Source organism: Gouania willdenowi, chromosome 3 (genome assembly GCF_900634775.1).
Source record: "Gouania willdenowi chromosome 3, fGouWil2.1, whole genome shotgun sequence".
NCBI lineage: Eukaryota > Metazoa > Chordata > Actinopteri > Blenniiformes > Gobiesocidae > Gouania > Gouania willdenowi.
In genome coordinates this window covers 40,101,203-40,127,244 of record NC_041046.1, presented here as the reverse complement: position 1 = coordinate 40,127,244, position 26,042 = coordinate 40,101,203, and the positions used below count along the sequence as shown (strand labels likewise).

The 26,042-nt window shown below is 38.6% G+C and overlaps 1 protein-coding gene across 2 annotated transcripts in view; it reads right to left on the bottom strand.

The window, feature by feature from the left end:
• The window catches only part of mpped2a (metallophosphoesterase domain containing 2a), an 84,232-nt gene that overhangs the window by 37,257 nt on the left and 20,933 nt on the right, over positions 1-26,042 (bottom strand). For both annotated transcript variants that reach the window (XM_028443154.1, XM_028443155.1), the window contains exons 3-4: positions 16,640-16,821; positions 10,426-10,651 (exon numbers count right to left, since the gene is read on the bottom strand). In XM_028443154.1, the coding sequence (XP_028298955.1) occupies positions 10,426-10,651; positions 16,640-16,821 (408 nt within the window). The remainder of the gene's footprint in view (positions 1-10,425; positions 10,652-16,639; positions 16,822-26,042) is intronic.

The window sequence follows — 26,042 nt, the reverse complement described above, 5'->3', positions numbered from 1 at the left end:
TCCTTATGCTTCAGAAGTATGAAGTAATGTCACGTTGAAATCAAGTGAGATTACGCGGCGCAAGATTTTGTGCGAGATTCAACATGTCTGTCTATTTGCTACACTGGCTAGACATCCAGCCTACTGGTTTGCATGAGGGGAAATATACATTATTAACATTTATTTATGTTTTGTTTGTGTCGTGTCAATATTTCTATTCAAAGTCCCGCATTTCGTATTGCAAGATTTTGAACAAGATTTGACATTGTGTCTCTTTGTTTAAAGTAATTAATTTAATTTAATTTAAGCACCTATTTCCAGTGAAAAAATACCCAAAACACCCATGTGAGGGTATATGTAGTGTTAATGCCATTTCAGCCCAATTTTTTTCTCCATTGAATAAAAAACAAGAATTACATTTTGTGATTTCCTGCAAGCATGAAATAAATGGATTGTTATTCAATAATCTTTCTACTGAACCACTAAAGTGTTTAATGTTCTATGTTTAACACATTTTTAAAGTTAATAAAAAGTGTTATGAAAGAAGGAAATAGGAGAAAAAATTGGTAAAATTGGTAAATTAGACAGTTCATTCAGATTAAATCATTGTGCCAGATAAAAAGCTCTGAGGTGATAACTGACCCGCTGCCATGTCCACACACTGTGTGGGTGGGTGGGTGGGTGGGTGTGTGTGCAGGCACTCGGCCAACACAAACTGACACAGCCTGGCACCGTGGAAGAGGTGACTTATAGGTGATTAAGCAAAAAGCTGGCGGTACACGGATGGATGCCAGGTCTTAGTGATGTGAACAAATGAAAAGAACCTGATGGTGTAAACACCTGCAGTCACTTTCACTTTCACTCACGGAGGCCAACAAGCACACAAACAGTCGGGATAATAGAAACAGGTACTTAAACAATGAGCACTCTATTTTAACCTGAATTCTTCAATCTTCTTAAAATTCACATCATTCTGAAAGCATTTTTTGAGGTTGAGACCGAGTGTTGTTTAATCACTTAATGACACAATGGTAAGTGTTGCTGCCTCTTAATACGAGCATTAACTTCAACATTTAAAACTCCACAACTGTCGTCTTTGCAAATGTTACAGGATTTTTTTTTTTACCCTTCTGTTTTATTAGCTTGTAAAAAATCATAATGACATGGTGTACATTTCACCAACTAATAGCATTTGTTAAACTCAAACTAGAAGGAATCCCAAGAACTTGGTGTAAAAGTCATTAAAGAGTAACTAAACACAGAGATGTTGTTACGCGTCTAGGCTGTAAATCCTTAAAAACAAAAGAGCAAAACACATAAAAGGAAAAATTAAACACACATCAACAGGTGCTAGTTTTTCTAGAAGGGGCGGGGCAAACAGTGGTGGTTTGTGATGAAAGCTCCCTCCAAAACATCATCGGCCTCCATCACAGCCAATAGCACAATTCCATTGTAATAGCTGGGTTTCAATCATAAAGTCAGTCACTTTTACATTTTTACAACAAAATATGCTAAATTTAGATATTTTGACTAACATTACAAATAAATCAACTACACGTCTTCATACCAAAAAAAACATTTGTTTCCAGCAGAAAAATGGGTTTAGTTACTCTTTAAGTTTAAGTTGAAATAATTATAGACACAAAATATTTTAAAAACTAAAATAAAAAACCTATCTTTATCCAATGATGATTTTAAAGAAGTCGACTAAAACACGCCAATGCCAGTTAAATAACACAAGTGTTTGGTAGTCTACTAAAACACTTTTAGTATTAGTGAGATCCCCATGTCCAAAATTTACAAATATCCCTGAAGAATAAAAAAAAAGACTGAAATGGTATTTGTGGTCAAAATTACAACTGCAGACAATGCCATGGAGGGTTACTCTCTATGCTTTAAATGCAACTTGGAGTGTTTCTTAAGATGGGTTCATTTGATTTCCAGGGGTTTAAGTCAGTCTCAGGGCTTAAGCAGGGGTCAGGACACAGTAAAAATATGTTACACAATATAAAAAAAACCATGATAAACTAGTATCTATCTATAAACTATCAAATAAAATATAATAATGTTGAATTTACAAATTAAAAGCGTTTTGAACAAAGCCAAAAATCGTCCCAGGCTTAGGTGTGTCTGAGTTAAATATATACTTATGTTTTGAAGAAAACCATATTTCATTTTTCTAATTACAAAAGGTTCAGTGAATGCACCAATGAAGCGTGCAGGGTTCGTCACCTCCAATAAGGTTAAGAACTACTGAGCTAAGGCGTCTTCATATCGTGCACGCTGAGCGATAAATAGATAGAGAAAAGGCCAGATGCCAAATGGCCCCTCGCCTGTTGAATACAACTGTGGATAAACAGGCAGATATTTAAACATCATTCACTGCTGCAGGTTCTTCTTCTCACACACACACACACACACACACACACACACACACACGGTTGACCTTTACAGTGTAAAAATGAATACATGAATAAAAGTACAAACTCTAAATGACACATCTGCATTTGGCCTTCTGGGATTCCCCTGAAGACCAGCTTCACAAGTCAAATAAAGGCAGTTGGATTTAATCTGCCCCCTCTGGGATACACACACATATACACACACACCATCATTGCAGCTGTTAGCAGGTGGAACAGAGTAATGTCGAATGCAGAGAAACTGATCAGGGTAACAATGTGAACCGGGACAACGCTGCGACTGTAGCTGTTTCCATTACAGATTTTCACAAAATAAAAGCAATGTTTCTTAATGTTCACAAAGTATAATTGTGCGATGAACGTGTTTCCATTGAGCGAGCCTTTGCTGCAGGAAGATGGACGCTCCAAACCTTAAAACACTCAATTGTTGTTTCATGTCTAATATGGCAGAAATCATTTTTAAGAATATTACAAAGAAACGGTCTCTCCTTCTGCTTACACAGACCATGCCGCGTTTTCTCAGAGAGAAGTGGTCATGTAACCAGGTACGTCACGTTCTGTGACATGTATTTGCGGAAAAAGTGTTTCATTGCGCTTTTGCCACTCATTTCAATATCGAAATGCCTGAAAAACCTCCTTGTGAAAGCGTAAAAACTTTTTAGCAATATTTGCGTGTTTTTTCTAAATTCAGGTGTTTCCATTACCAGTTTTTATTGCACATTTTTGAGGTACACAACAACCACATCTCAATCTAATTCACTATTTAACTGGGACATGCCGGACATAAACTACTGCTCCACGCAAACACAAGCCCACAACTTTCCAGAACCAGCCGAGCCAATGCCTTCATAGACCACAACCACCAGAACTCCAAGCCAGAGGTTCTTAACATAAGGGCAGGGACCTGAAAGTGAGTCATGAACCCATTATCAATGAATAAAGAAAAGAGGAAATCACATCTGGTGCTTTTATTTTGAGTACTATCAATTTACTCCCCTGCCAAATATGCTAAATCAAATAATAAGTTGATGTCTTTTCACTTAAAAAGAAAAAAAACAATCTTTTGAATAAAAAACACAGCCTAGTAGATCGTCTTCTTCTATGCCACGTTTGACAAAAAGGAACCAAAATGAGTATAAAACAGCATGTTTCTCCTCTATGGCATTTTCACCTGCTGGATAAGTCGTCAAATTGTATAAAATATCAAGTGAATTTCCCTGATTTGTTATTAATAAGGGATGATGGTGACTCCTGAAGCCAGACAAGTAGAGATGAACTGGTAGTTAGATTCTGTATAACCAAAGATAAAGGTAGAAGATGGACCTGGGGTCAGACTAAAAGTGGGAAAAAAGTAGGATTAGGAAGTAAGGATGAGAAGAAAAGAAGAAAGAAGAGGAAAGCGAGTCTTCCAGGGAGGATCAGTAGATAGCAGCGGGAGGCTAGCAGCAGTTTAACCTTTGACTGAGGGAGTGGAGTTGTGTTCTAGTCCAGAATGACAATCTTTCTGAAAACGAGAGCGGAGCCCGAGAGACACGCCAGTGTCTCCTCTTCTTCCAGCCTCTGTTCAGAATCACTCATTCAACTTATCAGTCCGTCAGAAAACCAGCGGAATTCCTGACTTATCTAAGACCGGCCTGCTGTCATTCCTTTAGTAGCGTGTCTCAGCCGTGTGTGTGTGTGTGTGTGTGTGTGTGTGTGAGAGAGAGTGTAGCTTCATGCTTATCTTAGTGGTGACTTGTAACCAATTTATAGTTTAGTCTCTAAAAAAAACAAAAAAAAACAAAAGCTCATCATAGACCCAAGGTGACTAAATGAAAAGGTAAGAGTCTGAGAATGATTCAGGGAATCTGCAACGTGTTAAATATGTCAGTCCTGAAGTTTCACAGAAGCAGAAACTAGGTGAGTTTACCAGGTTTCACTTTTGTTTACAATAACATTACTTAGGGAAAGTATAATGGAGTGAAAATCATGCTAAAACCTCCACAAACACATAATTCACAAACAAGAAACGTACCTATCAAACAAATGCAGCACAAATTTGTGCCAAAAGTCACAAGACAGTTTTGTGTTATTGAAGAATTGTATTTTTGTACTTGAAAATATTTTTGTAATTAAAGGCATGTTTCTTTGTATGTGTAATACACGCTGAATTTGTTTGATATATTTCTTATTTGCAAACTTTGTGCATGAGTAAAACATGTTGTGTGTTTGTGGGGTTTTGGCATGATGTTAGGTGTTTAAGTTGTAAAAGGAATACTTAAGATCAAATCTATGTCCTGTTCCCAGTTTGAAATAGAAGTACTGGTAGAAGTAAACTTTTACTTGAAGAAAAAGTTATTTATTATAAAAGCGAGACTTTCTAAGGACAATAAGAAGATGCAGAGGAGTAGCAGTCCAGTCTTTTCTGCTCTTAATACTGCCACAGAGAAACCAAAAGAGGAATTTAAAAAGCCAAAAATAACAAATCTCCTCGCTTGGTGCATTCAGGGTTAAAGATGAGTCCCAAAGTGTGAAACTGTGCAGCTCTGCAGCGTTCAGCTCCACTTAAAGAGCTCTGATTGACACGCTGCAGAAGCCGCTCTCGTCTCTCCTCGGTGTGAGGAGGCGAGCAGGGCGAGGTATTTGGCCTGCTCAGCATCTGTCATTACACCAGACCAGTTGTGTGTCTTTCGTACTACGCTGCTTTCACTCTATGCGCTGTCATATTTTAAACAGGAGTGAACCAGAGCACTGGTCTATTCCAAATGTTTATTACAGCACACCATGCACGATAAGACAACATCATATTCAGGGTCAGGTAAAACTAGTGCGTGCTAATCACAGGAGGACAACAACGACTGGATTTACAGCTAAAATAAAGTAAGCAGCAGATGCTTTAATTGACTAAATCAAGTCTTTTACAGTAAGAAAAATACACTGGCATGTTTCTACTTTTGAACTAAAGTTATTGTTAAAGAGCGAGATGCCACCTTGGTCATTGTTCTGAGATCTACAGAGAAACCCCACATTCTTACATCTATGTTAAACTTATAGAACCAGTCGTGCTACTTAAAACGTCTCCAAAAGTGCAGATGCGGTTCGGAAATCTCGTTTTATCATATCGCGATATAATCGCAAATGCAATTCATCATTCAGCCATACCAAAAATGATCTCCTTTTAAAACAGATTACTTTTTTTTTTTTATTATTATCCATTGTTTTCTATTATTAGATCTAGTTTCACTGATGTTTCTGCACATCTTTCAACATGGAGACGTTTTACTTTTATCCTCCTTTAAATTTGACCTTATATTCAGGCCATTCAAATTGTTCCCTGTGCATTTCATTTGTTGCGTGATAGATTTCCAACTATCACAAACTTTTCAGGGGTTTTCAGGACTCACATACTGTAGCTGCTATGAATCAAACATTAAACTTTCTTTCCTCTTTGGCCCAATTGTCTAAACACTGACCTTTTCAACTTCCCCTAAAGTTGTTGTTTTATTCCTTTTCTTTGGCATCGTTAAGTGAAGATACTTTATGTCTCACTGAATGGCTGACCTTTTCAAAGTAAAATAAATAAGAAATGACAACTTTTAAAATCACACCACACACAAAGGTGTGTAATGAACAGTATGTGGCCATATCTTCTGTTCAGGGTTATTTTTTTTTTTACTTTGCAATGAGTACTTTAAAATAGAATCACACTCCAACCTCAAACTTTCTTTCTCGAAGGTTTGCGTAAGTGATCTTGAAGTGATTGTCATTTTTAACAGGTGAACAATTTTAAAATCCAGCCATTCTTTCTTCTTTTCTTGTGAGCTACATGAGGAAGCCTTGAGTATTTCAATGATGTCTGATGAATTCTGTAATTTTTATTTTTATTTCAAAGGCCAAAGTAGAAACCCTCTTCTCTTTATTAGAAATACATTTCTTTCAGAGTGCAATTTTTACGGAAAGCCAAATTCCAACTTTTAGCACTATATTCACATATTTCATGTAAATACCAACTAAGTAATTTTGCCTTGCAAAGAGCAGATGGAGGGTTTTGTGCTCTATAACTTTCTCAAGGAAACTCAAACTCAAGGGAAAATATGTGGAAAAGCACAAAGCCTTTACACCCGATTTGGTGGAATTATGATTTTTTTACTGAGATCAACATTAAACCCTTCTTCCTGCAATGCCAGACCTCGTTGCCGTATTTTAAAGCTTCAATCCTTTATCTTCACTTAAAGCTAAGATAGCGGCATTTCCAAAAGGCACTGAGCTTCCCAAACACAAGGTAAGCATTAACACATAGATAAGAAAAGGGCTCGAATACCTTTTATAACACATGACTGCTGGTCTCGTGTATGGCAAATGAGACTCAATATTTATTAAAAGCTTACATCACCATCCAATCATGTCAACATCGTGACTGATGGAAATCACTGAAAAAAGGTGAAGTAGCTTTTCTTCAGCACTCTTGAGTTGCTTTGTACTGCCTCATAGGGCTGGACGATATGGACCAAAACTCATATCTAGATATTTCTCCTCAAAGTGGCGATATATGATTAGAGGTGTCCCGATCCGATACTGATATCAGCCAGAAAACGAATATCAGATTTTATCAGACTGCATCTAAAATCTCCAATATATATATTATTTTTATTCAATTGTAGCTATTATGTTGAAGGTTAAAATGTATGTAACCAATTGGTTGATAATGCTGACTATTGTTCTGAGTAACATCACTTGATCAAACCTTTTCTAACATTCCACACTACAAAATACGTAATAAAAGTATGAATGATTTGTGCTGATATCGTATCGTATCGATATAGGTATCAGCTAACACTCAAGGCTGCAATATCGGTATATCGGAAAAGAAAAAGTTGTATAGGGATGTCTCTGTATACAATATTAATCTTGATATTTTTAACTCAATGAAGTCTGACCAGAAAGACAATTCTAGGTTAAATGTGCTGAAGAAAAATGCCACTTCAGCACATTTATTACCAAACCGCTCCACAATATGTTCCACTTTTGCCTTTTTCTCCTATAAGGGACAGCATGTGTGAGTGAGTTATGTAGTGTGGCTTGTTTAGGGGGGAGGTCTGGGTGAGGATGCATTCAGAAATTCCTCTAACTGTGCTTTCTGAGAAGTAGTGAAAGCAGCAACTCCTAAAACAAGTATTTTAATACAAAATAAGCTATGAAATATACAGTACATCTCAGAAATATGGAAAAATTGTGAAGGACACTGTTTGACTTTACGCTATGAATAATATTAAATACTTGTATGATGTGATTTTTACTGATTGTATAAATCAAAACAAGTAAAAAAAAATAGACATATCTCAATATGGAAAATGCAATGTGCAAAATAGAAATATTCCTTGAATTTCAATATAATGCCCAGCTCTATTGCTTCATCAATCCATTTTTTCTCAGGCGATAAGTTGGTTTGTCGTCCGTTAGCAGGATTACGTCAAAAGAACTTAAAGGATTTAGATTTTTTTTTAAACCAAAGCTAGATCTTACGCCATGGAAGATTCCATTAAATTTTGGAGGAGATCCGGATCAATATACTGATTCTGGATCAGTTCGTAATTGCCCGATCTTTACTCATTGACTCGTGACTTATTTATGTCGAGTTGGTTCCTTCCTGTGAATACCCCACAGTTTCATCCGGATCAGATCCGGATTGCACATTTCGTCATCCTTTTTTGATTAAATACGGGTGCCCATACATTTGGACCTGCTTTGTTATTTAAAGTGTGAATGATCATGGTACCATGATCCGGATCACTGATCCAGATAACTGCCAATAACTGGCAAAGAGGAGATTTGGCACTTGACAGAGGTATGCGGTCTCTGAGTGCTCTTGTTCTGCATCCACACACCTGAATGACCACAAATGAGATATTTCATTCAAAAGACCCAACACCACGGGGACATTTATCAGCTGCTTGTTACATGCACCACTTCCTTCCTGTGTGATGTTGTCGCATCACGACCTGTAGAAAACAACAGACCCAGGACGGGTTCTGAGAGCTCGGCCACCCAGGCAGAGGTGGTGGTGGTGAGGGGGTCAGTGAGAGGCTAAGTGAGACCTCACACTGGACACCCAGGCCAGACCTCAGGCCACGCTGGTATATGTGATTGAAGGAGGTGAGGGGAGGGCTACAGCGGCCAAGCTGTCCACTCTGCCTCTCACGAGACCCCCAGCTGTCACAACAGACACTTACCAGCCCTCGCACTAAACACCCACCAGGGAAAGACCAAATGGGGGGGGGGGCATCCTTCCTCGCTCAAACAGAGGGATGGGAAAGGAAGGAAGGAGGAAAGCGGAGTGTAATCTGGTCTTCCTGCTGCTGTGATGTCGGGGGGGATGCTGGGAATGGTTGTTGCCACTGAAGACTGGCTGTAAAAGCTGCTAATTATAGCTGCTAAAGGATGAAGGTGTGACCTACATAGTTATTTTAGGGACGCTGTGCACAGAGAGCGATGGGAGAGTTGCAATAGGACAGGAGCAAGAAAAGGAAGAAGCACCAAGATAAATAAAAAGACTTTACGTCATGACATTTACATAGGTTTATTGTTAAAATTGTAATGTTTTTTTTGATACATTTTGTAGATTGTTGAATTGTTTTTTTGTTTTCTTTTCTGCACATATAAATAGTGTACTTCCTTATTTGTTTTATCTTTTTGCTGCTGTAACAAAGGAAATTTCCCAACTCTTGAGATAAAGTACAATCTGTTCTAATTCAACAATAAAGATTTTTAAAGCTAAATTCATCTACCGATTTATTATCTAATTTTAGCCCCATTGTGAAAAAACTGTTTTTCTTTTCTTTTTTTTTTTTAATTTCAGGCAAATGTCTGCCACATACTTCGTGATCATGAACCACAGGTTGAGAAGATCTAATAAAAAGTCAAAAAAGTTATAAAAAAAACCTTCAAAAATATAATCAACAGAATGTTTAATATTAAGCAGTGTTGGTTAGCATCTAGCTCTGCTTTAAACATATGTATTGTGTTTAACACTAAACATTCAGTGTAAAGCAATCCAAAGTTTAAAGGTCAGAATGTGATTCGTGACGTACATCTTCCTTTTTTTTTTTCTTCCTATTTTGTATAGATAAGGGATAAATATCGTTCCTTTCCCCCACGTACTTGTCTATTATTAACTTGTTATTGTCTCCTCCCCTCACCCACTAATAGCACAATACCTTTATAACAATTATAATAGCATGCAGTTAATAAATGTCTGTCTATATGTTGTATGTTGCAAAAAAAAGAGATTTGTGATATAGATCAAAAACAGAGACGAGAGGCCTCACTCCATTCATCTTGTATGAGTTTCCTCCTACATTATAATAGTTTGACTCCATATTGTCCATAGGACTGAATGTAGGTGTTTTTCTGTAATGACTCTTTGATTCTATCATTGGTCATCAATTATTGTCGTTGCACACTAAAGGCGACTATTAGTAACTAATTGTTGACGCCTTATGTGTACTATGCACATGTAAATGTGGGAAATACTTGAGGCTTTAAGATCCAAAGTGCATTTGTAAAACAAGAAAAAGGTGTCAAATGAGCACCAAGAAGCAGAATATAGCAACAGACTCATGTATGTACGCTCATCAAGCTTTTATCCCTGTAATTCATTAGAAATCAAGTCGTACAACTCGTTAAAAATGTCAAAAGAACCAATGGATGCTGTCTTTCTGAGTATGTACACAAAGCACACACCTCTCAATCCCCCAGTGTTCCGGCTCCACCTGAGAGGCCACTGACAGAGTGCTCCGATACCACGCGTATCACTTAACCTTGTGTCAAAACACAGGTGTAACACAAGCCCGGGGAGCAGGGCTGGGACCGCAGCTCATAAAGGAAAGTGTCGAGGACGCCAACCTTTGTGAGAGTTCAGAATCCCTGCAGGGCGGAGAGCTGGAAAACAGCCAGGCACTGACAGCCAGGAGGACACACTTTCCCCTCTCGCCACAATCACAATCATAATCAGCCCTTTGGGCGCACAGAGAGGAGACAGCGTTCTTACCACGGTGTCCCGTATATCCGGAATCCCTTTATGGTGACGTCTGAGTCCTGCAGGTACACACAGTTTGTCAGCAGCGACTGGACATTGTCAAAGTCCTCCGGTTTGAGTTTGGAGACTGAAGGGAATCGGTAGTAATCCTGCTTGACCAGTTCGGCCATGAAGTCCTTGTCGAAGGTCAGCTCATGGTTGCCGGCGATCACTACTTTGAACTCGTAGGGGAGGCCTCCTACAGAGAGGGGAGCAGACGGGGAGAGAGAGAAGTGAGCGCTAAGTCCACATCCCATCACATTCATACAAATGAAGGCTTTTCTTTATTCAGAAATATTAAACAAACTGAACCATCTCTCAGATATCAAAAGACAACGATAGTTCAAAGCAGATACTATTAGTATTTTCACAGTTACTGGCTGAATATACTTACCACACTTTTTTTCACAATGATTTTTATTTTTATCATAGCATCGCACAGTCGCCTTTGACATCCATTTTGCAATAGTTTTTAAATAATGATGCATCAGCTATTAACAACAACTAAGTGCTACCATGCGTAATTATAAGGTTACAATATTTATTAAAAGCGATGTACAACACAAGGTGTTAGGGTTAAGGGACTTGCTTAACGTCCAATAGTAATAGCAGAGGTTAGATTTTAAACATTAAAATAAAATATAAAACTATATTTCCAAAACAGTTAAATTATTCCATGACTTTTCAAGAATGGTAATTGTTTTTTCAAACTCCTTAACTTTTTCAGGAATTTCATGACTGTGGGGACCCTGTGTATAACTATATATTAACAAACTCACCCATATAATATTGTATAATAATGCATAAGTATTTGCACTTGTATGAAATCTTGATTATCCATATTTAATCCTTATTCTTGTGTTATCATTGTCTGTTTACTTTTCATTACTTTTACTTTGTAATCATTGTGTTAAGTATTTTTTTTCTCACCAAACATGTAAAGATTTCATTTAACTTCATTTGAACTTTTTAACAACTTTTTTCAGGGAATGTACTTTGATCTCCTGACATCTCTTAGTCTTCCTCAGAGTCATCTATTGATGGCTTTGATGTGTCCTTATGAGGACAAATCAAAAGACGCATCAAAGCAATCAGTAGATGGATGCATGTCAGGAGATCAAAGTACATTTCAAAATATATTTACGAAAAAAAGTTGTCCATAAATGAAACTGTAACATTATTTCAAAAAAGAAGACAAAATGAACTTCCTTACCTTTTTTCACCTTGTTATAATTTAGACTTTAACACAAGTAATTTCCCCCAGGGATTATTAACTCATTCACTGCCAAATACACGTAATCTCAAATCCAAACGCTCGCTGCCAATGTCAATTGTGTTTTTCAACGGGAGTTGCTCGGAGACGGAGCTCTCACATGAATATCAGCCTTGTACTATGACGTAGTGACCAACTGGTGCCATGTAGGTGGCAGCAGTGCACCTTTGAATGAAAGTTTAGCCATGATGGGCAGAGGTCAGAGGAAGAGAGGAGTTTACAAGGCAGAAAATGGCGCTACGAGGGGATATTGTGAAGTATCCAGCAGCTCTCAGCAGCGCACACTCAAGCAGAGCGTGTGGACCTAAGTGGACTATTGAGTGTCGCGATAGTGAGAGAAGACGCTCAACAAACCGGGCCGAACAACGAGACTCGGTATGTCTGGGAGGAGGAGGAAGTGTGTGTGGAGAAGGCTGATTGCAGAAGAACAAAACCAGCTAGAAACATTTTTTTTCAGATTTTAGATTGTCATAGTACGAAATATAATCTGTGGGGGGGCGGTAACTTTTCTGAAAATGGCTGGCAGTGAATGAGTTAAAGTATTATATTATAAACTGCTAATATGTGCTCTACTCGTTGCAGTTAAACCAAACCCTGAAAACAAAACTAAAAAAAAAAATACTGTCTATATTGGTGTTTTGATTTTCATTCATGTATTTAAATGTGATGTATTTATCGTTGTTGCGGCTGTGTAAAAAACAAAAAAGGACTGCTTCAGGAGTTTATCTTATCTTATTCCAACTGCCACCGAGGTTAAAGTAGCAGCTGACGGCTCTGCTTGACCGACACCAACCGACGTCCATCACTGCACAGCCATGACCCTGAACTAAACAGCAGAGCATCTATTACAGCCTTCACCTCGGCCAGGCTGTGCCCTTTCTGCTCGTCCCTGTCCAGATGATTTGTCCCGTTCTCCCCTTTGCCACCAGGAAACTGACTAACTACTCAATTCCAGCCGAGTAAGCAGTGAACCAGAGGGCTCGGCCTTCATCACCTTCTCTTCACACTACATTTCTCTATTCTCTTGAGCGCTTTTTTTTTTCTTTTGCAGCTTTCTCCCTTTCTTACGTCCTCTTATTGCCTGCACTGTAGATGCTGAATGGACTTATTTGGAGCTAAATGAATGTAAATAAAGCACAACTCAGAAAGAAGAAACGGCAGCGGTAGCGCTCTGCACTGATGGCAAATTAAACCGATCATGTCTGAGTGAAGACCAAGTGTTTCACATTTGGTACATTGCACTTTAAGGTCTTTGGTTAGGATAAAACACCCCAGAACTATAGAAAACGTGATGATTATAATATTCAAACTTATAGATGCAGTGATGGTTAAAGTGACTTAAAAATAATAAAGTTTAGTGACTTCAAAATAGGGACACATTCAATGTCAAAACTAAATGCTAAAATTGGAATAGTTCATCAAATGGCTTTAATGTACGGAGCCCCAGACATGACATGAATACAATTTGATTGTGGCCACGAAACACTATTTTTTTTTTTTTTTATAATGTCAGCACAAAATAGTGATTCATAGCCATGAAATAGTAATTTAATCTTTTTTTTTACTAGCAAAAAAATTAAAAAAAACAGTTTTCGGCCATGGTTTTCTCATTTTCGGACAAGTATTTTCATGTTGGTGCATCCCTAATTACAAAAAACACGACATGAAGGATGGCAGCTAAGCACCCTCACATGTGCACATTATACTTGTTTCGTGGCCCTGAATTAATATTCCATGCGCGCATCATTCGGGCCCACAATACATTCATTTAATTTTTTTAATCATGTCATGTCTGGAGCTCTTTACAAATACAGAAGACAGTGAGTATGCTAACATATAAAGGCAGAACACATACTGTACTTGTAAAAGGAAAAAGGTTGGCAACTGCTCACCTACGAAGCAACTCAAAGAACAACAAAGTATGAATAAAATCCACCTTTTTCAGGAAAATTCCCCTCTGCTGTGTAGCACTTTGTTTCTGAACATGAAGGATTGTAGAGCTTTTCTTTGTGATGCTGCTCGTCTCTGGTTTTTTGGCTCAATGATGATTTGGTTACAATGGAAATAAAGCAAAACTCCATAAAGGGACATTGAATAACCCAGAGTCTAATAAAACATTTGTGGAATGGAAATGGTTTAAATTTCTTAGGGAATGAGGAAAAGAGTTAAATGTGTCTCATAATGGGAACTAAACCTAATATAAACCCACTGATTCAATACAAGCAGATATTAAATGCTACCACCGACCTGCGTAATCATGTGTGCGTAAGTCTGGAAGTAAGAGTGTGTGTGTGTGTGTGTGTGTGTGTGTGTGCGTTCACCAATGCTGGAAATAAAATAGTTGTGTCTCTGTGGTCTGTAGGTTCAATTCTCGCTGCTCTAAATTAGCTTTTGTCGCATCCTGAGATCATGAATTTTGGTCTAGCCGTCTCTCGGTCCCACAGCTCTCAAACCGGTTCTCTCACACGCACGCACGCACACACACAGAATCCTCCTTTGCACTTGGTGCGATGAAACTGGGGAAAACATAATTACCATCAAACAGCTCCATCTCCATGACTCCACCGGGGGTTTCCACTACTTTTTATTGCCTGCATGATACATCTAACGGAGTCTTGGCGGAGTCACAGGCGCAGATGTGTTCCTTATTGTTAGTGAACAAACAGGGCTGAGAGAAAGGATTACAGATGAGGAATATTGACTCCAGGAATGTTTCACTCCTCAAACAGACCAACACAACGGAAACACATAATTTAGCACGTACGAGTGTCTTTGTATTTCACAGATAGACACAAAGAAACACGTCCTCAATACATAAATCAAGCAACAATCAAACATATGTGCATACCTTATTCATGAAGCTGTAATAGCGACTTTGTGATGCTTTCTTATGGATAAAATCCGTAAAAGCCTCATTAGTTGAGTTTCCGTTACAGTTCTTCGAAAAATAAAAAGCGATATTGGGGCCTGTGAAATCTCATCCCGCGAGACTTTGTTGCAGGAAGATGGACGCTCCAAACCTCCTTATATCACTTTGCATTCCTTTTTTTTGCATTCCTTTGTTGTTTCAGGTCTAATTTATACTTAATTTTTAAGTATGAAGCTAAGAAATGTCTTGGTCTCCTCTTCTTCTGTCTACACGTACCGCGCCATGTTTTCTCAGAGAGAAGTGGTCATGTGACAAAGTACGTCACGTCCTGTGACGTGTATTTACGGAAAGTGTTTCCATGGCGCTTTTGCGACTCATTTCAATATCGAAACGTCTGAAAAACCTCGTCATGAAAGTGTAAAAACATTTTTTTGGTTGAAATTCAGGTGTGTTCATTACACTTTTTAGATTTTGTGCATTTCCAAGCATAATGAAAATGCCGCTTTTGTCTTGACTTGAGGGCACTGGGGGTTAACGTTGGTTCAGGCTGCTTTCAGACAGTCCAGGACTCAGCTTGATTAGCTGGAGAAAAGCTCATATTTAAACACCTTAAACTGGCTCGATTCACGTTCAGACTTTTGCTTTTCAAAAGGAAAACCCTGCCAGTTATAAAAGCTGCTGGTTTTGATGCTCCGCGACTCGAATCGTACAGCGTTGAGCAAGCAAAGGTGAGGAAAGTCAGCGTCTTTGTCATTCGCTTCGTTAAAGTAAGTCATCAGACTGACTCCCACAGCTGCCCTCCACCTGTTAAACATGTTGAAAACATTGTTATTCCAGTGTCTTTCTCCAAGCAGCATCTACACATGCCTGCTCCTCCTCACTCTGTTCTTTCACCTTCTGAGTAGAGCTGACCGAGTGCCAGTCGCCACTACGTCACCGAGCATCCGAGTTCGACAGCCCGCATTAGAATCAGCTTCTTTATTCCGAGCCAGAGTCTGGTTGCGTACTCACACCTGGCCTTATGATACGGACTTTCCAGGATTTCCAACATCCTGAGATGTATTTGTAAAATAAAAATAAAACTGAATTATTTAACTAAGAAGTAAATGTAGCAAAAAGTGCTTCATCAAACACTAAAATCAAAGAATAACTAAACCTCCCGCCTCACTCTAGAGACACTATATATTATATAGTGAAATAAATAGCATGGAAGGGAGACGCCTGCCTAAATGCTGAGGTATTTGATAAATAAATATAGAATCTGGAATTTTCTGTATTTTTCAAGTCAGGGGTTTGGAATTTGTCTGCTGGGATTGCATATTAATTTGAGGAAGTGATCAAGTAAAAAAAAAAGTCATTGGAAAGCATTTGTTATGATTGGTTTTTGAAACAAAAATCATTGCACCACATGCACAATGTCTTTAAAATGCAAACAGGTTAAAAATCGCTGAGACAGGAAAATATAGTTTGTTACCTTTTCCCTAGGTTTGCAAAGTTGAAAAATTGGAGATTGACAAAATGAAAATTAAATATTGCATATTTTATTTTTTGTTTTGTTATTTGGTGTCCCAATATTATTGTACCCACAATAACAATAAAGGCTATCCTATCTCATACTATTCCAGTAACCTCTTATATTTAGTTATGTTAAAATTTCAATACAGAAATAAAAAAATGACACACACACACACACACGCGCACACATTCTGAGGCGTGTGTTTCCTAGAGTGCAAAACACGACCACATTAAAGACTAAATACTGTTGAGTCATCCAGGAAGACACTTTGCACACACACACACACACACACACACACACAGAATCCCACCCACAGCATGGGGTCAGAGGGAGAGGTCAAAGGTTAACTGGCTCAGGGTGTCGGGTCAAAGGGGTTAAACTGGACACTTTAGCACAGCAGTTGGGGGTCAAAGGGAGGGGGGAGGGTGTGTGTGGTCTGGCAAACTGTTAAAGCAGCAACAAGTGTCGTGCCACCGGGTCAACCTCACGTTACTGAGTGTCTGTGTGCGTGTGTAAAGCGGTTAAGTACCTAGCCAGTCGTTGAACTTCTTAACCTCGGATGGCAGGCCCAGCTCGGTGAAGTCGCCCATGTGCAGCAGCACGTCTCCGTACGGCATCTGAATGCCATCTGTGCGCGAGTGTGTGTCGGACACGCACACAAACCGGGTGTGTCCCGCTGGCTTGGGAGTGTCGTAGGGAATGGGGTCCACCCTGGGGAGACACGGAGGGAAAGAGACAATTCAGTTTTACCATCAGGAACCTCTGATTTAAGGGAGACATGCGTAAAAATGAAATGAATATACACACAATTATCCTTTTATGACACAGAAGAAATCTTTTTTTTATTCAAATACCGTATGCAAGAGCTAAACTTAACTAATAACAAGAAAGTACCTGTTAGACATTTGGTTTAAAAGTCTGTGTGATCGAATAAAATGGAAAGCAACAGTAAAGATCAATATTTATCTGTGCAATGACGTCACAAATATAGGACGAAATCAGCCTGCAAATGGTTTAGTAAGTAAAGATAACATATGACAACATAAGTAAGTAAAAAAAAAAAAAAAAGCTAAAAAAGTTAATTCAATCCAAACACTTCAAACTGCAATCTTTCGAATAGATATAAATTGAGGTTGGAATTTTTGGTTTCAAAATGTTTCCCAATTCCGTTTCAGAACCCATTTCTGCGTCAGTTTCGGTTTGTTTACGTTTTATCAGTTTTCCATAATCAGATGTCCTTACTGGCTTTAAAACTTCCCGAAATGGCGCCAAACATTCTTAATAAAGTAACATCAGTGCTGATATCACATGAGATTCTATGAAAGATTTGACGTATGTCTGTTTGCTAAAGCTGCTACACATTGAACCACCCACTTTTCAATGGAAAATTGCGTATAAATGAGTGATATTGTCTCAAATTATGTCGTTAAAGCTTAAGTCTGAGTCAACTTTTACATGTCAGTAGTTGAACTCCATCATATGTCAAATTTTGCACGAGAATAGACATTAACATCTCTTTGCCCACCTTTTTTATCTCGATATATGTGCCACTTTTGGCTTTTTTTTTCCTATAAGGGACAGCACGTGTGAGTGAGTTCCATAGTGTGGCTTGTTTAGTGGAAGGTCTGGGTTAGCGCGCACTGTGCTTTTTATGGTGTTCTGAGAAGTAGTGAAAGCAGCGACTCCTAAAATGAGTGTTTTTATACAAAATAAGCTATAAAATAAAAAATATATCACTAAAACAGAAAACTTAGAAATCTTGATTTATCTTGAATCTCGATACCATATATTGCCCCCATTAATGACATCAATAAACACAAGCCTAAATTCATATACGCAGAGTCATTTTGTCATCTCATCCTTTTGGAGTAACCACTATTAAACCATGAGTCCCAGTTAAAAACATCTGCCCTTTTCCTCTAGCGATCATTGAAACCTGTGCTCTCTGTAGAGAAGCATGTTTTGAGTGCGTGTATGCTAATTTCACACCCGACAGCAAAAGGGACACGGCTGAAAAAGCGGCGCCGTAAAAAGATCATTTGTTGTGCAAAATAAATTACACAGTCCACGGGATAATGTGCACAAAGAGCAAAAATGCATTTTCCAATAAAGGGAAGACATTACGGCAACAAAGAGAGTGGAGTTTGAGATGGAAAACAACCAGAGCTGCAGTTGATTTGTGCACAGGAGGAGGGCAATGACTGTTTGGTGCCATCACATAGAAGAAGGAGACGGTGAATTAAGGCAACCCATGTGTTTCCTAGCCATTATCAAGAGAGAAAAAAAACCCAACAACCTTGGACCCAGGTATGAAAGGGAAAAAACATCCTCTTTGGCTCATTTGTTTGCAGTGAGCACGTCAATGAAAAGGAGGGGAAGAGAAACACAGTCTCGGGCTGTAATTGATGTGTGCAACGTGCAATCCTGCAGCACTCTGCCACTGGACCATTATTTCATTACAAGGGATGTCACTCTGTCCACAACATCAGACACATAATCAACCCTGCAATCTTTAACCTGAACACACGCACGCCTGCACATGCAAATCGAGCACAGAAAGCATCTTAAATCAAAAGCTTTGCAGGCGAAGGAAGACGCCATTAAGAACAGATGGAGGGAAAAGGAGCTTCCGTTCAAAGGAAAACACCATGATGGCTGGCAACGGTGCATCGTTAGGGTATTTCTGCTCCAAATCAAACAGAATATATTAAACACTAGGAAGGAACTAAATATGGAAAACATAAATGTCGATTTTATTATCATATACCAGTTGTAGTTATCAATCTACAGGATTGAACAGTGGTATGGTTTAGTTCAAATTAGAGGTGTCCCGATCCAGGCTAATCTCATATCGGTCCAGATTTTCCAATTTTTTTAAAAAAATTTTTAAATTGTAGAATATTGTAGATATTATGTAGAAGGTTAACAATTAAGTAACCAATTGGTTATTAATAAATGGGTCAGTTTTTCTCATCCCTACTGTTGCTGACTATTGTTCTTTGTTTGAGTAACATCAAACAAAGTATGTATTGAGTATGTATGATTCAATTTAATTGAATCATACATACTTTTTTTTTTTCTCTTTTCTTTAATAATAAAAATATTTTGTAGTGTGGAATGTTAGAAAAGGCTTAATCAAGTGATGTTACTCAAACAAAGAACACGCACGCACACACACACACACACACACAAAGGTGAATTGTGCATATATTGCAGTGTTGCTGATTTTACTAAAAGTAAAATCAGAATTAGGTGGCTGGTCTTTTCTGAATTAAATAATTAATTGATTGTTAACACTTAATTCCACTTTTAATTAATTCCGGGCGTTCTGCACATGCTCATCCTGTTGCGATGATGCGCTTGTGATGAAATGATCCAAGATGGCCGCCCGGTCTCGAGCCGAAATCCTTTATTTAATAAGAGCCTTAAAAGATATGGATATGGGCGATATGCACCTGTTCAAGTTGGTTGCAACACGCCAATGACCAAGACGACGTAAAAAGTGAATGGACGAAAGCATAAACATCGTCGGAGACAATAAGCCCGGCACCAGATCAAAGAGCTTCACTAATGACACGTGGGTCATCCGAATGTTCTGTAGAGTTGCACTAACTACTGGCTTTGATTGGCCAAAGTACAATAATCCCTCCCTTCTCCGCTACTCTATCTATAGTTCTTATGTGGTCCTCTATGTTTTCGCCCCTTAAAGAAAAGGTTTGTTGTGTGTTTTTTCCCAATAGACCTGATAGGTCACCCCCAGAACTAAGGCGGGATTGAATAAACCTGCTTTCCATGTAAACCTCAATTCGGAATTACTATTTCCATGTAAACACGAAGCAGAACACTTAATTCAAAATAATTGTTTCAGAATTAAAAAAAAAACATCATGTAACACTGGACTGTAGCGTTCATCTGTTGGCTTCTGTCTTTAGGACGGAGAAGTTCATCAGCCACAGCCTCAGCTTGAAGACGTCACATGCAGGAGGAAGCTTCTCAGACAAGGAGGCGCTGAATACACATTTACCATGTCACATGGTAATGATGTTTTACTACTGGGTATGGTAAAGAAATGCCTTTGATGCCCCTTTTTCTCACTCACTCACTCACTCACACGCACACGCACACGCACACGCACACGCACACACACACACACACACACACACACACACACACACACACACACACACACACACACACACACACACAAAGGTGAATTGTGCATATATTGCAGTGTTGCTGATTAGACTCTGCGCTCTGGATGTCATGCAGCTTTACAGGATCCGACAGCTCTCGTTGTGGAGAAAGGATGAATGTAGAGCAACAGGATTGAACCCAACAGACACATGTGCACACGTTCATACCTATACACACACACAAGCGTGCATATTAAAACAAAGCCAGAAGAAAAACAGCCTCCCTTTTTCCTTTGAGATTTATTCCACCAAGAGGTCGTAAGTAAATACCAGCAGCCCCTATCAATTAGAGCAGGCCCAGGCCAAGAAACCTTCACTGCAGTAATGCATTGAGTTAACACACACACACACACACACAGCGAGCAAGCGAGCGAGGCCCCTCCTTCCTGTTAACATATGACATATACCAATCTGGAGGTTCATTAGTAATGTATACAGAGGTTCAGGAGTTCAGCGGTGCTGCCGAGGCCTCTGATCTATTGTAAGCGGAGACAGTGAGAAGGAAAAAGTCTTCCTGCACAGGTAAAAGAACATTCTCCAGCGACAGGCCCCAGTCGCGTTAGCATGAAGGCTCATGTTAACATGTCTGAGCGCCGGCGTGACATCAGAGGGAAGACTGAGCGGGGGGAGAGGAGAAATGCTAATGCGCTGGAGGAGGGCAGGAGCACACTCTGAAGTCCGCCATGACATTAGAGCTGACACAAAAAAACCCGAGTCTGGGGCAGTGGGGAACATCTGCTTGGTGTGAAACCTCCAGGCATGGATTTCCTCTCACAAGTGAGAGTTAAAAAAATGTGCTTTACTTTGAAATCTGTGCTAGAGTCTGATTTGTAGATAAATCTCTGCATATTTGTGACTCATTTGCAGGAAAACGAGTCACAAAGTCGACTGAATCCTCATTTCTTTACACAACGGGGACAAAACTGAGCTTTTTCCAAGCTTGAATTCATGAAGAAGTTAAGATTTCTTGTTTGGTTTGATCAAAAATATTCACTTTTCAAGTCATTTTTTTTAACAACTGGAAATTGAAGTACGCCGATACCAGTGGAATCCTATTATTGCGTTGCCTTTTAACAACCGCCCGCATCTGCCAGATCTTTAGCCTGCACTTTATCTGGTTGCTTGATGGTGACATACCGTACTTTCTGACACGCTCTCTCTTGTTTGTATGCTCAACTTTCTGATTGTGTGCATATGTGTGTTTATCAGGAAAAAAAACTCTCCCACATTTGTGTTGCACATCAGAAAACAATAAATCCACAACATGTGGCGTCAGTAATAAAATCATTACCATAAAGCAATTTAGTTACTTTAAAGGTAATCAGAACATATGAGCATATACGCTAACAAGCAGAAACAAATCCAACTAATTCAGACATTTATTTCATGAAGTTCTGCTATAGGTTAATTACATGGAGTTTGACCATCATTCATTGCACTGATGTAGGAATTTATGGCATATTTGATGTGACTTTACTCATAAAAATTGTGTTTGAAGCCTTTAAAGTGATTCTGCATTGCAGTAGCATTTCTACCGCTGCATGGGTAGAAAATAAATATCCCTCCACTGCACAGTAAGAACACGCAAACTCTGCAGAAATAAACTGATCTCTTATCTTAAACATGTGAGTTAGTAAGATAACAGTGCATACCCCGTTTTGTTTCATCACCAAGATATACAATGCATAGAGAGGAAACTAATTTGGGCACATAGAAATGAATAAAATCTAATTGTTGGTTTAAATTGGGCTTTTAAGGATTTCCTGTGTTTACAGGGAAAACGGATGGAAATCCAGGAATGAACTTCCTGAAATGAAAATATACTATACCGCATGAAATATACTCTCAGCTACAGTCATAGAATATCTTGCATTTTCATCATAATTTATCCCTTAAATAGGTGAGCAAATGTGTAGAAAGTGTTTGGAAGGGATAAACAGACAGACTAGTCAAATTTAATATAATCTCGAGAGACCAATCGATCGTGTGGGATTTTTGCATCCTATTCATAATTCTGAAGCATAGAAAAATGTATTTACAAGATTTAACTTAATTTACCCCCATTATGATTTTGGAATGTTTAATTTTTTAACAACTACTGAACAAAAGGAATTCTGTAAAAGCTTGACTCGTAAAATTGGAGATGCTAGACTTTTAAGACTAATTTAGTCCTTTTAAAAAGACAACGTCCCATTTTCTTTGTCTATATGTGAATATCCTCACATAGTTTATGAAGGGCTTCCAATTTTCCGTGATCACAAAATAACAGGCGGAAAAAATGGACTTCACATCGTGCTATTATTTTTTTTAATTATTAAAAAAAAAAAAAAAATTATGTGGAAGCTGTAATTTGACACTGAATATACCCCAACATGCATGTTTAGGGCAATATCACACATTTACACACAATCTGTCTTCATAAACAGGTACTCAGAGACAGAAAAGAGGTAAAATGATGCAATATGACACAATATACACACATATCCTCACAAAAACATTTTGGGACAATATATACCACACACTTTTTTGATAATTCTTACAATAAAACAGGTGGTCAAATGTCTGTGTAGCTTCAGAAAATCTAGGAAACAGTTAGATGTAAAATCTCCTGTAAAATCTAGCATGCTTGTTTTGGCTCATTTCTGCTGTGTATAAATATAAAAATAATGACAATAGTTAACTACATTAACATAATAATGGTAAATCGGAGCAATAATGTGGGATTCAAGCCATTAACAAAATGAATATCCAATGTTTTGGTCAATTAAATTTGGCATTTTTTGTTGATTTTATCATCTACAGGGTTAGAGCATTTTCACAAACTGACTTTTATTTTAGAAGTTAGTTGATAAATGTTTCCCAAAAGATTTCATCAGAACCAACAGAGGGCTGTTTGGTCCATTTCATTGTAAAGAAGAGGTACAGAATGTAAAAATCAGAGTGGGAGAGGCAGTAAAGGAGGAGGAAAGGAGCTCTCTCTGATGTCTGTGGGAGGATATTTCATTTGACTGAACACACTTGGCTCCGTGGCCTTTTGTAAAAACACACAAGCAAGCAGAGTCAGAGTTCAGGCCGAGCTGCTTCCTTCAAACGCCACACTTAACTCGCACTAGATAAAGAGGTCGCCGGCTCCGTCACCCTCCGACTCGCCGGAGGAAGCCACATAATCGTTATGATTGATTGGAGCGCTGCAGACTCTGAATTCCTCACATGGTCCAAAAAAACGACTGCAACAGTACAGCAAAAAAACTTCAACCTAACATGATTCAGCCACTTTGACTATTCGACACAGTTGAATGCATGTCAACAACAAACAGAAACCAGTCAGGCTGATTCCAAGAGGCACCACTGCCTAAATACGACCCTTTCCTCTTACGCACCTTCTCACCGAGGCCACGGCGTGAAATTTACTGTTCAACTGTAAAATTTTAATTGTGTGTTTAGGGCTGCAGTGACGGGGGTTGTAAATCTTTCATTTAATTTTCTTTGAAGTTTTACATCTCCAAAGCACAGCTAAAAGTATATTTTGGAAGCAGAAAAACAATGAACCTGAGACAGACGATTCCTTTAATGTATAACACTGTTATCTGTACACAATGGGTTTGATTTCAGGATTATTATTATTTTATGGAAACGGATGTTAAAATGCTTCCCAGACAGACTAACTGCGCAAACAAAATATCCCACAATGTTTAGTTCTACTAGTAACTAAAACATATCATGTATGTATATGACTTTCCTGTTTCCTTTGGCAGATTAAAACACTTTCTATTCAGCTGTTTGTTGTCAAAGGCAGACAAGCGACCCCTAATATAAACACAAAATGATTCCAAAATCACACACAAACTGACAAGAAAAATAAACAAACACAAAAAAAATACACCAATCGAAAACAAAAACAGCAAAAAAAAACCTGAAGAAAAATTACACAAAACAACAAAAAAATAATAAAAGAACTCGCAAAACCATTAGATTTTTCCTGTGTTAATGCTCAGATTTGACATTATTCTAAATGTTGACATGAGTGTATAGTTTGGTACTTTGGTAAAACAAAGCTGTGAAATTTCTACACCTGAAAATTAAATATCAGTTAACATCTACCTGCAATCTGAGTATAAGAAAAACATCTTGGGACTTGAAGGAATTATGATTTCTTTAATGAGTGAATGTTTCTCTGGAGATTATGGTGAAAAAATGTTTAGAAACTTAAAAGAAAGCAGCTCACGGCGCTATGAGCGCAGACTCACTATTGACTCAATGATAAATCAAAAAAAAAATATCTCCTGGCTTGAGGCTTGTGTGGACCAAAGCACATAAAACAGACATCTGAAGTCGAACAGATGAGTGAGGTTTTATAAGTGTTGGGCTATAGGGGTTAATGAGGTCAACAACCTTAGGGATTCCTCTGGGTGTTGTACAATCGTGCTCCACTCCGCCTTCTTTCTCTTCCACACACCTGCCTCAACCTGCTGTGGAGGATTAGCACCGAGCTTAGATGCTGCTCCTGTTGCTTCTTTGTTAATGGAGTTGTCATGCAAATCAATGAAAGCCACCGGCAGGGACGGGGCCAACCTAAACCTCTGGGGTCAAAGGGGAAACGTGGAAATAGACTGCTAATCAACTGACGCTCTGTCGTGCAGACGTGAACAAAATGACGGCTGCAATTACTTTTAATTTTTGGTTTGTGCGCAAATGCAACAACTTTAAAGTTCACAATTTGTACTTGTACTAGTTTGAAGGCTTCTTCCTCTTTGCAGCAAGTTCTGTAATCTTCTGCACTGCTTTCTTCTTGAATTCCTTCTTGTGTGCGTGCCCTTTAGGCCCTGTTTACACAACAACATTTTGCTTCTGTTTCCGTGTTCCGTATTCACACTTCAACGTTTTCAAAACGATCTTTGTTTACATGGGACCGCAGGAAACGTAAAAAACAATGTAGTATACATGCCAGGCCAATAGATGGCAATATAGTTTAGTAATGAACCAAAATGAGCGCATGTGCAGACACTTCCACCAAACAAAAGTAAGAGTGGAGCTTTAATCGGACCTACAGGCTGACAGAATATGGCCAAACCCGAATAAAGCTGATCTCTCTTAAAGCCTGAAGCCATTGCTGCCCAATACTATTCACCTACATGTGCAGTGTGTACAAAACACATCACCTGACCGTTTATTCACCACGCAGCGTCCAACCCGAGTCCAACCAGAGTTTGCAGTAAAAACATAGAAATTAAACCCGACCCCGGGATTGAACAAATACTGTATTTAAAGCTTTCAGTAGGAGTACAGCACTGTGATTGTGGTCAGAATCTGGTGCAGGCACGAAATATGTCTCCACTGATCCAAATGATGGTGAAGTAAATCAACACTTTGTCGGAGAAATCCAGTTAAAATCCAAAAAGTGATGCACACGAACAGTGTTACTCACTCTGAGGCTCTGCAGCCTCAGTGCGCATGCCTATGACAGAATTTGTCGATTCTCTGTTTAGACGGTGAGGGAAGCGTTTTCAAAAACATCCAATCTGGCCATTTTTTAAAAGTTCCATTTTAAAGCACCAAAACGCAGAACTTTTGCGTTTCCACTAGAAAATGTTCTCGAGTAAACGAGGCATTAGATGCACAAACCAGCAATGCAACACATCCATGGGAAGCAAAGTTAATCAAACAATTATTGAACAGAAAAAGCATTTTCAGCCACATTCTCCATATCTTCAGAAATTGTCCAAGTGTTTAAAAGACGAT